General features: G+C 43.8%; 1 gene segment (V, D, J or C); it reads left to right on the forward strand.

Moving 5' to 3' along the window:
- Window positions 1-3,658: 3,658 nt before the first annotated feature.
- Window positions 3,659-14,303, forward strand: part of LOC103301786 (immunoglobulin gamma-1 heavy chain-like) — a gene marked incomplete at its 5' end in the record, with an annotated part of 79,181 nt that continues 68,536 nt past the window's right edge. Inside the window, 2 exon segments of the C gene segment in view lie at window positions 3,659-3,674; window positions 11,178-11,501. Coding sequence covers window positions 3,659-3,674; window positions 11,178-11,501 — 340 coding nt within the window.

Consider the following 14,303-nt stretch of genomic DNA (forward strand, 5'->3'; position numbering starts at 1 on the left):
AAAAGGTACAATTTAAAGAAAAAAGAATTAGGACTTGGACCCTTTAAAGCAGCTGGAGGTTTAAAGGTGAGGACAAGGCCCTGTATTACTGAGCAAGCAACAGTGAGGGGAAGTCAGTGTGAGCCCAGACACTAACCTCCCTGAGGGTACAACAGGGCTGGGCTGCAGGGAGCATCCAGGTCACCAGGGGGCGCTCAGGACCAGCACAGGACCCTGACCAGGAGCATGAGGAGAGTTAAAGAAAGATACCATTTCCTGCTCCATCTTAAATTAGTTTTGCTCTGAGGCTCAGCCACAGAGCTCACAGGAATCCCTTTCCTAGGTCTAATGTTAAGGATTGTGTTTGTGAACAAAATGGGGGCTTTGTCCTAAATCTGACAAACTTCAGTGACTGACAGGACCCTCACAGGAGGCTCTAATCACACATTCCTACCTGGGCAGCCCTGGGGGTGGGCACGCCCCAGGCCTATGACTTCTTTACTAAAAGGCTCCTCTTTGCCTTAAGCACCCCCGTCCATGGTTCCTGTGCATCCTGGTTAACACACCTGTGACATCAGCATGGCCACCCTCAGGAGAGCACCTCCTGGTCACTCTCCAGGCACCCAGTCCCCTCCTTGCTCTCTCCCACCTCCATGTCTCCTCACCTTCCCTCCTTAACTTCAAATGCACAAACGCAGCTGCAAACGGTTATTCCCTGGAGCATTGGAGATCTTTTTCTTTTTTTTCTTTTTTTTTATTGAGGTATTATATGTGTACATATCTTACCATTACCCCCCACCCCACACCCATACATGCCCTCACCCCCCAGAGTTTTGCGTCCATTGTTTATGCTTATATGCATGCATACAAGTCCTTCGTTTGATTTCATATCTCCCCCACCTCTCCCTAACTTTCCCCCTATAATTTGAAAGTATGTTTGATGCTTTACTGTCTCTGTATCTATCTTTTTGTTCATCACTTTATAATGTTCTTTACTATCCATAAATGAGTGAGATCATGTGGTATTTTTCTTTCATTGACTAGCTTATTTCACTTAGCATAATGTTCTCCAATTCCATCCAGGTTGCTGCAAATGATGAGAATTCCTTCTTTTTTATGGCAGCATAGTATTCCATTGTGTAGATGTACCACAGTTTTCTGATCCAGTCATCTGCTGATGGGCACCTAGGCTGTTTCCAAATCTTAGCTATTGTAAATTGTGCTGCTATGAACATAGTGGTGCATATATCCTTTCTGATTGGTGTTTCTAGTTTCTTCGGATATATTCCCAGGAGTGGGATTACTGGGTCAAATGGGAGTTCCATTTTCAGTTTTTTGAGGAAACTCCATACTGTTCTCCACAGTGGCTGCACCAGTCTGCATTCCCACCAGCAGTGCACGAGGGTTCCTTTTTCTCCGCATCCTCGCCAACACTTGTCGTTTGTTGATTTGTTGATGATAGCCATTCTGACAGGTGTGAGATGGTACCTCATTGTTGTTTTGATTTGCATCTCTCGGATAATAAGTGACTTTGAACATGTTTTCATGTGTCTCTTGGCCTTCCTTCTGTCTTCTTTTGAAAATATTCTGTTTAGGTCTGTTGCCCATTTTTTTATTGGATCATTTATCTTCCTTTTATTAAGTTGCATAAGCTGCCTGTAGATGTTGGAGATTAAACCTTTATCAGTGATAGCATTTGCAAATATGTTCTCCCATGCAGTGGGCTTTCTTGTTGTTTTGTTGATTGTTTCTTTTGCTATAAAAAAGCTTTTTATTTTGATGTAGTCCCATTTGTTAATTTTCTCTTTAGCTTCCATTGCCCTAGGGGCAGTGTCAGTGAAGAATTTCTTTTGGCATATGTCTGAGATTTTGCTGCCTGTGGATTCCTCTAGTATTTTTATGGTTTCCCATCTTATGTTTAAGTCCTGTATCCATTTTGAGTTTATTTTTGTGTATGGTGTAAGTTGTTGATCTAGTTTCATTTTTTTGCATGTATCTGTCCAATTTTCCCAACACCATTTATTGAAGAGACTGTCTTGACTCCATTGTATGTTCATGCCTCCTTTGTCAAATATTAATTGAGCATAGTGGTTTGGGTCGATATCTGGGTTCTCTATTCTGTTCCATTGATCAATATGTCTGTTCTTGTGCCAGTACCAGGCTGTTTTGAGAACAGTGGCTTTGTAATACAGCTTGAAATCTGGTATTGAGATCCCACCTACTTTATTCTTCTTTCTCAGGATTGCTGTGGCTATTCGGAGTCTTTTTTTTATTCCAGATGAATTTTTGGAGAGTTCTTTCAAGGTCTGTGAAATATGCTGTTGGTATTTTGATCGGGAGTGCATTGAATCTGTAGATTGCTTTTGGTAGTATGGACATTTTAATGATGTTGATTCTACCAATCCATGAACATGGTATGTTCTTCCATCTGTTTACGTCTTCCTCTATCTCTTTTTTCAGTGTCCTGTAGTTTTCTGCGTATAGGTCTTTTACCTCCTTAGTTAAGTTTATTCCTAGGTATCTTAATTTTTTTGGTGGGATGGTAAATGGGATTGCTTTTTTAGTCTCTCTTTCTGTAAGTTCATTATTGGTGTATAGAAATGCCATAGATTTCTTGGCGTTAATTTTGTATCCCGCTACATTGCCGAATTCATTTATTAAGTCTATTAGTTTTTTTATGGAATATTTTGGGTTTTTTATGTACAATATCATGTCATCTGCAAATAAGGACAGCTTCACTTCTTCTTTTCCAATTTGGATGCCTCTTATTTCTTCTTCTTGCCTAATTGCGATAGCTAATACTTCCAGTACTATGTCAAACAGGAGTGGTGAGAGTGGGCATCCCTGTCTTGTTCCTGTTCTTAGGGGAAATGGTTTTAGTTTTTGCCCATTGAGTATGATGTTTGCTGTGGGTTTATCATATATAGCTTTTATTATGTTGAGGTATGATCCTTCTATTCCCACCTTGTTGAGAGTTTTCATCAAGAAAGGGTGTTGGATTTTGTCAAATGCTTTTTCTGCATCTATTGATATGACTATGTGATTTTTATCTCTCAATTTGTTTATGTGATGTATCACGTTTATTGATTTGCGGATATTGTACCATCCTTGCATTCCTGGGATAAATCCTACTTGGTCATGGTGTATGATCTTTCTGATGTACTGCTGGAGCCGATTTGCTAGAATTTTGTTGAGGATTTTGGCATCTATGTTCATGAGGGATATTGGCCTGTAATTCTCTTTCATTGTGTTGTCTTTATCTGGTTTTGGTATTAGGGTGATGCTGGCTTCATAGAAGGAGCCTGGAAGTGTTCCTTCCTCTTGAATTTTTTGGAATAGTCTGAGGAGGATAGGTTTTAGTTCTTCCTTGAAAGTTTGGTAAATCTCTCCTGTGAATCCGTCTGGCCCTGGGCTTTTGTTTGCCGGAAGCTTTTTGATGACTGCTTCAATTTCTTCCATAGTTACTGGCATGTTGAGCTGTTTAGATTCTTCCTGATTGAGTTTTGGAAGGTTGTATTTTTCTAGGAATATGTCGATTTCCTCCAGGTTGTCCAGTTTGTTGGAATAGAGTTGTTCGTAGTATTTTGTAACAATCCTTTGTATTTCGTCGGGGTCTGTTGTTATTTCACCTCTTTCATTTCTGATTTTGTTTATTTGGGTCCTCTCTCTTTGCTTCTTGGTGAGCCTGGCTAGAGGTTCATCAATCTTGTTTATCCTTTCAAAGAACCAGCTCTTGGTTTTGTTGATCTTTTGTATTGTTTCTTTGGTCTCTATGTCGTTTATCTCCGCTCTGATCTTTATTATTTCTTTCCTTCTGCTTACACTGGGCTTATCTTGTTGCTCTCTCTCTCTAACTCTTTGAGTTGTTGGGTTAGGTAATTTATTACCATTGTTTCTTGTTTTTTGCAGTAGGCTTGTAGAGCTATGAACTTCCCTCTCAGGACTGCTTTCGCTGTGTCCCATAGATTTTGGATTGTTGTGTTTTCATTGTCATTTGTTGCCATGATGTTTTTTATTTCTTCCTTGATGTCTTTGGTAACCCAGTCATGGTTTAATAGCATGCTGTTTAGTCTCCAAGTGTTTGATTTCTTTGGGTTGTTTTTATTGTAGTTGATTTCCAGTTTTATGCCACTGTGATCTGAGAAGATACTTGATATGATTTCTATCTTCTTGAATTTGGAGAGACTTTGCCTAGGCCCTAATATATGGTCTATCTTTGAAAATGACCCATGTGCACTTGAGAAGAATGTATATTCTGTGGCTTTGGGGTGAAATGTTCTGAAGATGTCGATTAATTCCATCTGTTCTAGTGAGTCATTTAGGATTGATGTTTCTTTGCTGATTTTTTGTTTAGAGGATTTGTCCAATGGTGATAGTGGGGTATTGAAGTCTCCTACTATGATTGTATTGCTGTCAATCTCTCCTTTGATATCTTCCAGGAGTTTTTTAATGTATCTTGGTGCTCCTGTATTGGGTGCATATATGTTTACCAGAGTTATTTCTTCTTGTTGGATTTCTCCCTTTAGTATTATGAAGTGGCCTTCATTATCTCTTGTTATGTCCTTCACTTTGAGATCTAATTTGTCAGATATAAGTATTGCTACCCCAGCTTTTTTTTTCATTTCCATTCGCCTGGAAAACCTTTTTCCAGCCCTTTACTCTCAGTCTGTATGCGTCCTTTTTTTTGAGGTGGGTTTCCTGTAGACAGCAGATATATGGGTTTTGTTTTCTTATCCAATCTGTTACCCTGTGTCTTTTGATTGGGGCATTCAATCCATTTACATTTAAAGTTATTATTGATAGGTACTTATTTGACGCCATTTTTATTCTATACCCCTGTGTTCCTTCTTTGCTTCCTATTTCTTTCTTTTTTTCTTTTTTACAGCAGACCCTTTAGCATTTCTTTCATTGCTGGTTTGGTGGTGATAAACTCCCTTAGTCCTTTTTTGTCTGTGAAGCTCCTGATTTCACCTTCAATTTTGATTGATAGCCTTGCTGGGTACAGTATTCTTGGATTTAGACCCTTCCTTTGCATGACTTTGTATATTTCATTCCATTCCCTTCTGGCCTGATGAGTTTCTGTTGAGAAATCAGTTGCTAGTCTGATGGGGGTTCCTTTGTATGTAACTGTCTGTCTCTCTCTGGCCGCTTTTAAGATTCTTACTTTGTCGTTGGTGTTTGCCAACTTAATTATAATGTGCCTTGGCGTCGGTCTTTTGGGGTTCATTTTGCTTGGAACTCTGTGAGCTTCTTGGATTTGTGTGGGTTTTTTCTTCCCTATATCAGGGAAGTTTTCTGTTATTATTTCTTCAAACAGGTTTTCTATTCCTTGCTCAGTTTCCTTTCCTTCTGGCACCCCTATTATCCTGATGTTGTTTTGTTTTGTGTTGTCCCGAAGTTCCCTTAGGCTCTCCTCATGCTTTCTAATTTTTGTTTCTAGAAGCTATTGTAATTGGGTATTTTTTTCCATCTTGTCTTCTAGCTCACTGATGCTGTCCTCTGCTTCTTCTAGTCTACTCTTGATGCTTTCTATTGAATTCTTTACAGCAGCGATGTCATTTTTCATTTCTTCTTGGTTCTTCTTCATTTCCTCTTGGTTCTTACTCATATTGTCGAATTTGTCTTCCATCCTTTTCAGCCACCTTATGACCATTTCTCTGAATTCTTTCTCTGATAGGTTGTTTGCCTCTAAATCGTTTACTTCCTTTTCTGGTGATGCCTGCTTTTCTTTCCTGTGGGGGCTATTTCTTTGTCTCCCCATGGTCTCTCTTCTCTGGATGTCTGGTTATATAGATCTCTCTCTCTGGCGTTGATTTAAAGGTACAAAATACAACACAACCAGGCACAACAGACAAGGCACTGAACAGAATTGTATTCACGATATTAATAACCTCCAATAAAGGTAACCACCAGAGAAAGACAAATTAGGGAATAGGAGTGGAAGAGGAAGAGTAAAAAGAAAGAAAAAAAAAAAACAAACAAAAAAAAGAGTGTGAATCTGAACTTGGGAAAAGAGCAGAAAGAAAAAAAAAGAAAAGAAAAAAAAAGTAAGAGAGACAAGAACGATACTAAGAGAGAAAAGGGGAACAAACTATATATATGGGGAGTAAACTCCACTAGAACAACCACTATTCCCAGCAAATTCCAGCAACACGAGCCTGGAGATTAATACAAACTGCAACACCAGCTAATATCAAGTGAGGCAAGGGAAAACAAAAGTAAAAAACAAACAAAAACAAAGCAAACAAAAGAACCAAACAAACAAACAAAAAGAATAATCAAAACAATCTCATAAAAAAGCATAAAAATTCAATCTAATCAACATTCAAGCAAACAACAACAAAAGGCCAGAGAGAAAAATAATTTTTTTAAGGTAGCGTAGAGAGAGGTATGTATGGATTTGGAGCAGGGGGTTGGGAATTAGATATATAAGTAGGGTGAACTTTTAGCAGAGAGTAAACTGAAAAAGTAGGGAAAATCTAAAGCCAGAAAGGGTTAAGATAAACAGGAGACCAAAAGGGGAAAGGTTAGGAGAAGAGTGATGGCATAATGTTAGCTTTGAGATAGGGTAAAACGATTGTAAGGGAAAGATGCAAATAGAATGTAGGACACTAATCCCAAAATAAAAGAAAGAGAAAATCAAATGACATTAAAAAAAAAGTAAAATAATAGTAATAATAATGCTGATTGAAAATAAAAGTGTAATAATTAAAAAGGTGAAAATCGAGTGAGGAAAAAGAAAAAAATTTAGTTTCTTAAGTAAAAGATGCAAAAAATGAAAATAAAAAAATGAGAATAAAAAATTAAAAAATTGAAAAAAGAATTTAAAATTAAAAAATAGGAAGACTAAAATGTGCAGTAGCGGCTGTCATTCACTTCCTCTATTATTCTGTTTGGTACGCCTGTTTCCCAGTCTGTGCGGTATTTCAGTTCAGCTTCATTCCACGGCTCCTCAGTGTTGTAAGCCAGTCCTGCTTTTTAAGCTGGCCGTGTCTTAATTTCTCGTATTTATTTTTGATTACACCAGAGACAATTAGCGTTTCAGCCCCTGGGTGGCAGTGTTTCTGAATTGACTTCCAGGCCTCTCTAGCTTTTTTTTTTTTTTTTTTTTTTTCCCCTCTATGGCACTCACTTCCGGTTTGTGGAGGTGTGCGCCTCAGAGCTGCCTCTCCAATGGTCACACCAAGCTCTGCTCCCCAGGTTCCGAAAAAACAACTTCCCCCTGCAGTCTTTCAGGGCCTTTCCACCTGGGTTTTCCTATGTATTGGGCTTAGTAATCAGAGTCAGAAAGAGCCCAAGTGTGCGGACAGTGGGTCTGTGCGCCAGACTAAGGATCCTGCACTCCTTTGAAAATTCTTAGTCTGACCCTCCTCGTCAGATTAAAATGAGTTGCTTTCAAGAGGTCACTTCTGTTAGCAGCTCAGAGGACCCCCCTCCACATTCACGGATCACGGCAGTTCCAACTGCCGCCGATTTTTCTAGGCACAGACCTCCCGGTTCCTGCCGGTCCTGCGGCTGCCGCGCTTCCCTCACCCAGCGCTTCCCTCACCCACCGCGGGGATTAGAAACCACACCTTATTTCAGGCGAAATCTGACCTTTCAGTGGTGCAGTGAAGAGTTCCTTTGAATCCGAATGTTTGCGCTGATAGGGGACCGGTGTTCTGGTGCTCGCAGCTGTTCAGTGTTTGCAGTTGTCGCGGAAAGTCAGGTTTCCAATAAAATCCTCCTTTCCTTGCAAGATGGCGAGGAGCCCGGTGAGTCCGCAGGTCCGGGAGGGGACCCAGCCCCTGTGGGTGCTGCCCGGTCAGTGGAACACCGCCCAGCACTCCCCCGCCTTCTCCTGGAGTTTAGCTGTCCCTTGGCTTGCCCACATACACTCCCTCTGCGAGCCTCTGCTGCTCCTACTCTCTGCCCCAGGACCAGCCTCCAAACACGACTCTATTCCATCGCCATTTTTTTTCTGTTTCCCTTCAGCATTGGAGATCTTGCTCCCCAACAGTTCTCGTCCGTTTGGCTCCAATGACATTTTATAAAACATTCTCCACATGTTTGTAAATTTCTTACATCAACATGTTGTCTTTTCTTCATTTACAACATATGTTCACACAGGTTTCTTCCCCGTGTGTAGAGGGAAGTGCACACAATTATTAAAAACCTGTTACCTGGACGGGATGAGTTCAAATGCGTTCACAGGTGTTGGAGATGAGACAAGTTTGAGTTGGTTGAAATGGACGTAAGTGTCCTGTCTATTTCGAGTCTGGTAGGCGTCACTGGGAGGTTGAGCATCAACCTCTGAACCAGGAGGTCATGGATCTACTCCTTGGTCAGGGCACATTCCCGGGTTCCAGTCTTGATCCCTAGGGATTGGGAGCAGAAGACAGCCTATCAATGATTCTCATCATTGATGTTTCCATCGCTCCACTGGCCTCCTTTCTGGAGTCAAGGAAAGTGTATAAAGAAGGAGAAGGAAAGAAAGGAGGCTTCCCCAGCTGTGCCATCTCCCCTGTGTCACTCTGGCAGGTTCCCCTGCTGGTGGAATCAGCATAAAATCCACAACACAAATGAGCCACTTTGAAGTCCTTGACATGAGAACCTCCAAGCCTGTGGAGAATAGTTTTAAGAGTTTATTTGAGCCAAAGTTGGTCAATGGAACAGCGAGCCCAGCTTCTTCTGTCCCCGGGATCAGGGGTCACCAAGTCCAAGAATGAAATTGGGGACCAGAAGGTTTAAGCAAAAGCGTGGAGCGTTTATTACAAACAGATTCTGGGTCTCCGCACGGGGAGGGGCCCCAATGGGCTGCCCCTGAAGCCTGTGGTCTCGGGTGTATGTGTGCCACCAGCCTGCTCCGTGTCCACCCGTGTGCCCACCTGATTGGCCCTCATTGTTCCTGCCCAGCAAGGGGCCTGCACGTTCCTGTTCCTTGTGTGCGTTCACCTTACTGTCCCAGGCCCTCCCTCGTTTCCAGGCCTCCCGCTCTGAGTCCAGAAACACTCTGCTATTTCTGCCTGGTTGGTGCCTGTGGTTAGGCTGCTCAGACTGCCGTGTCTGCCCCTGCCTACCATCCACCTGCCTTGGTTTCCCATGGACCCTGCCCTGTATGCCTGCCGGTCAAGCTAACTCCCCTCAAAGCCACCCCTTCTGGACATGTGTCTGGGGTCCTCCAGGAACAGGAAGCTCATCCTCCTAAAACACAGGCTCTTCTTACAAACACCAGAGTCACTGCTCAGCCTGGGCCCGTCCTCCCGCTTCTGCTGGCCTGAATGGGCGCTGCCCCATCTGTTCTCTCTGTTGTTGGTAGATTTCCAGGGCGGTTGCTCTTCTCCCTTCTCATTCTCTGTTTGTTCAAAAGGAGTCACTGAGCAGAAGGGACAGAAGCAAAATGGTGGCGTAGGCAGCTCCAAACTCTTGTTCCTCCACAAAATCATCAAAAACCAAACCGAAACTCTCAGAACTGGCATCTGTCGGGCTGTGGAACAAAGTCAGACTTGCAGCAACTGAGTGAACACCAAGTCAAGTACATGCTACTCAGAGAGGGAAGGAGCCCGGCTGGTGTGGCTCAGGGGCTGAGTTTTGGCCCAGGAAACACCAGGTTATGGGTTTGATTCCCATTCAGGGCACAGGCCCTGGGTTGCAGGATCAATCCCCAAAAGGAGTGATGCAGCAGGCAGCTGATCAGTGATTCTCTCTCATCATTCATGTTTCCATCTCTCTCTCCCCTCCTTTCCTCTCTGAAATCAATAAAACTATATTTTAAAATAAGAATAAAAAGTGAAAAGGAAGAGAAGGAAGACTTCGTGGTGTTTGACTTGCCCACACCTCCCCTCCCCAGTGTGATCGCATTTCCAAGTGGTGGTGGCCACCTTCCCATAGGAACAAGTGACCACAGTCCCAGATCCCTGTGTCCGTCTGTCCTCACCTGGGGCTGTGGGAGGGTGGACACAAGTGGCCGCTCTCCTCAAAGAAGGAGGTGCTCACCTGCCCCCAAGGACGATGTGGTGCCTCAAGTCTCTACCCAGGGTTTTGCTTCAAGAGCCAACTTATTCCATTTTTAAATTATTTTTGTAATTAATTAATTTTATTATTTATGTAATTTTTATTATTAATTTGTTTGATAATCCTCACCGAGGATACTTTTTCATTCATTTTTAAGACGAGTGAAAGAGACAGTGAGAGACAGAGAGGAACATGGATGAGTGAGAAACATGGATGAGTGGATTGATTGCCTCCTGCACCTGCCCTGACCAGGGGAGGAGCCTGCAACCAAGGTAAGTGGTGCCCTTGACCAGTATCCAACCTGGGACCCTTCAGCCCCAGGTCCACACTCCATCCACTGAGCCCACCAGCCAGGGCTCCATGTGTAAATGATGGAAACTCTCCCACTGTGAGAGGCTGGGAAACAGGACTTTTGCACACGAACAGCAGGGAAGTTGAGGGAAATGTGTGCTTTCCGGAGGCAGCTGTGTGCTTGTGAGAGTGGCAGCAGGTTAGAGATGGAGGCTGCAGCCACAGCGTCCAGCCCAGCCTCTCCTGCCTCCTCACATGTATATGTTAGAGTTTTGTGGACGATCTGATTGTGGAAAATAACAAGGAGAATCTTTCAGTCTCAAAATAAAAGCATCATTCAATGCAAATTCTTATTCCAAAACCCCAGAAAGGCAACATGGCCCACAGTGGGTGAAGGGCAGCGAGAGGAAGCCCCATCCACGCGCCTCTGGGGGAGCACCCCTGGGTCCTCATCAAACCCCGAGGAAGGAGGACTCTGAATCCTGGAAGCTGCCCCCAAAGGAATGGGGTCAGGGTGATGGGTCTCAGGAAAGGAGGGAGGGAGGGCAGATTAGGACGGGACCCACTGTGGCCAGCATCCTTGAGTCCTTTCCATCTGGGGTCACCCCTAGGATGACATAGTCAGGCATGCAGCCAAGGGTCACAGCTGCACCTTATATGCAGACTCCATGCAAATGGAGCTCTCCTCCTGCTCATAAAAGGGGGCCCTTGCCCGACATGTTGGAGAGACACCCAGAACCCAAGAGCCTGAGACAGGACCCCAGCGGCTCCACCATGGACTTGGTGCCAAGCTGCCTTTTCTTCCTGATCATTTCTCAAGGTCATTGTCAGGAGTGGGGAGCGCTGAGCCCTGTGCCTGTGCCTGTTTGTGCTTCCATGTGATTCTAAGTCCCCCTGTGTCTCTGTGTTTGCAGGTGTCCAGTGTGATGTGCAGCTGGTGGAGTCTGGGGGAGGCGTGGTGCAGCCTGGGGGGTCTCTGAGACTCTCCTGTGCAGCCTCTGGATTCACCTTCAGTAGCTATGGCATGAACTGGGTCCGCCAGGCTCCAGGGAAGGGGCTGGAGTGGGTCTCACGCATTAGTAGTAGTAGTGGTAGTAGCACATACTACGCCGACTCTGTGAAGGGCCGCTTCACCATCTCCAGAGACAACGCCAAGAACACGCTGTACCTGCAAATGAGCAGCCTGAGAGCCGAGGACACGGCCGTGTATTACTGTGCAAGAGACACAGTGAGGGGAAGTCAGTGTGAGCCCAGACACTAACCTCCCTGAGGAGGCAGCAGGGCTGGGCTGCAGGGGGTGCGTCGGACACCAGGGGGCGCTCAGGAACCACAGCACAGAGAGCAGCCCCAGGAGCAGGGGCAGAGGGAGGTTGGGAGGGAAGGGCCTTCCTGTTGGGCACAGGGATTTCCTCTCAAGCTCTCAGCTGCCTCCAGGGAAGGTCTTGCTCTTTCTCTGAGGCTCTCATTTCCTGCTTTCTCACTGCAGACCCCAGAGGAGGAGGTAACACTGCAGCTGGCAGATGACATGTGGGCAGTGATGGGGACTCTCCTCACAACATAATATTGTGCATAGAAAACCCGAAAGACTCGACCAAAAAACTACTAGATTTAAGAAACGAATTTGTAAATGTAGCAGGATATGAAATTAACAGCCAAAGATTGATGGAACTTTTATACACCAGTAATGAATTCTCAGAAAGGGAAAGCAGACCAAAACTCCCATTTACCATTGCATCAAAAACATTATGACACTTAACCATAAACTCAGCCAAGCAGATAAAAGGCTTGTACTCAGAAGAACATAAAATGTTGAATAAAGTGATAGAGGAAGATATAAACAAATTGAAAACTATACCGTGATCATGGATTGGTAGAATTAACATCATTAAAATGTTCATATTACCCAAAGCACTCTACAGATTCAATGTAATCCCTTTTAAAGTTGCAACAGCATATTTCACAGATCTACCACAAATACTCCAAAAATTTATATGGAACCAAAAAAGACCCCAATTAGCAACAGCAATCTTGAGAAAAATGAACAAAGGTGGAGAGATCACAATACCAGATATCGAATTATATTCCAAAGCCATAGTAAACAAAACAGCCTAGTACTGGCACAAGAACAGGCATATACATCCATGGAATAGAACAGAGAACCCAAAAATCTACCCAAGCCATAACACTCAATTAATATTTGACAAAGGAGGCAAAATCATACAATAGAATCAAAACAGTCTCTTCAATAAATATTGTTGGGATAAGTGGATTGATAAATGTGCAAAAAAATGAAACAATAACGAACATACACCATAAACAGGAGTAAACTCAAAATGGTTAAAAGACTTCAATGTAAGTAGGGAAACCATAAAAATCCTAGAAGAAACCATAGGCAGCAAAATCTCAGACATCTCTCATAGCAATGTGTTTACAGATACATCTCCCAGGACAAAGGAAACTAAGGAGAAAATAAACAAATGGGAATACATCAGAATAAAAAGTGTCTGCACAGCAAAAGAAACCATCAACAAAATGAAAAGGGAGCACACAGTATGGGAGAACATATTTGGCAAAGATACATGTGATAAAGGGTTAATATCCAAAATGTATAAGAAACCCATACAACTTAACCAAAGGAAGACAAGCAATCCAATTACAAAATGGGCAAAGGACCTAAATACACACTTCTCCAAAGGGAACATTCAGATGGCCAAGAGACATAGGAAAAATGCTCAGAGTCACTGACCATCAGAGAGATGAAAATTAAAGGACAAGGAGGTATCAGCTCACACCTGTCAGAATGGCTACCATCAACAAATCAACAAATGACAATTGGAGCAAAGAGAACCCTAATACTCTGCTGGTGGGAATGCAGGCTGGTGCAGCCACTATGGAACACAGTATGGAGTTTCCTCAAAAAATTAAAGATGGAAATGCCATTTGACCCAGTGATCCCACTTTTAGGAATATATACTAAGGTACCCCAAACACCAATCAGAAACAATGTATGCAACCCTATTTTCAAAGCAGCACAATTGGCAATAGCTAAGATCTAGAAACAGCCCTAGAGCCCATGGGTAGCTGAGTGGATAAAAGAGCTGTGGTACATTTATGCCATGGAATACTATGCAGCAGTAAAAGAGAAGGATCTCTTACCATTTGGGACAGTGTGGAGGGACCTGGACAGTATCATGCTAAGTGAAATAAGCCAGTCAGAGAAAGACAAGTATCACATGATTGCACTCATAAGTGGAACCTAAAGAACACAATAAACTGATGAAGAGAATGGATCCAGAGACCTGGAAGCATGGAGCAGACTGGGGAATCTCAGAATGAAATCATGGTAGGGTGGGTGGTTGGGAACAGGTCAACCAACAAGCTTGTATGCATATAGGCATAATCCAGGGACACAGACAACAGGATGGTGAAGAACTAGGGCACCCGGGGTGGGCTAGAGGTGTCAATGGGGTTTACAAGGGGACATGAGTAATACCTTCAACACTAAAGGTGCAATTTAAAGAAAAACGAATTAGGACTTGGACCCTCAGTCTCCCACTGAACATGGTCCCTGTGTCACCATCTTCTCTCAGGTGGGGTCAAGACCTCAGTTATGAAATACTCTGCCTCATGAATATGCAAAAGAGAGGAGGCAGACCAGGTTAAATATGGGTAAGTCTGTGCCCTGAGGGCATCACCCACAGCCACACCCTCCCCTACAGAAGTGCTCCCAGCACAGCCCTCACCATGGACTGCAGCTGGAGAACCCTCCTCCTGGTGGCCATGGCAACAGGTAAGGGGCTCCCGTCCTGGTTAAGGAGGGTCCAGGGAGAGTCCAGGGGGATTCCACTCACTCCTGTCTCCTCCCACAGGTGTCCACTCCCAGGTGCAGCTGGTGCAGTCTGGGGCTGAGGTGAGGAAGCCTGGGGCCTCCGTGAAGGTCTCCTGCAAGGCTTCTGGATACACCTTCACCAGCTACTGGATACACTGGGTGCGACAGGCCCCAGGACAGGGGCTTGAGTGGATGGGGAGGGGTTGACCGA

Source organism: Eptesicus fuscus, chromosome 5 (assembly GCF_027574615.1).
Source record: "Eptesicus fuscus isolate TK198812 chromosome 5, DD_ASM_mEF_20220401, whole genome shotgun sequence".
NCBI lineage: Eukaryota > Metazoa > Chordata > Mammalia > Chiroptera > Vespertilionidae > Eptesicus > Eptesicus fuscus.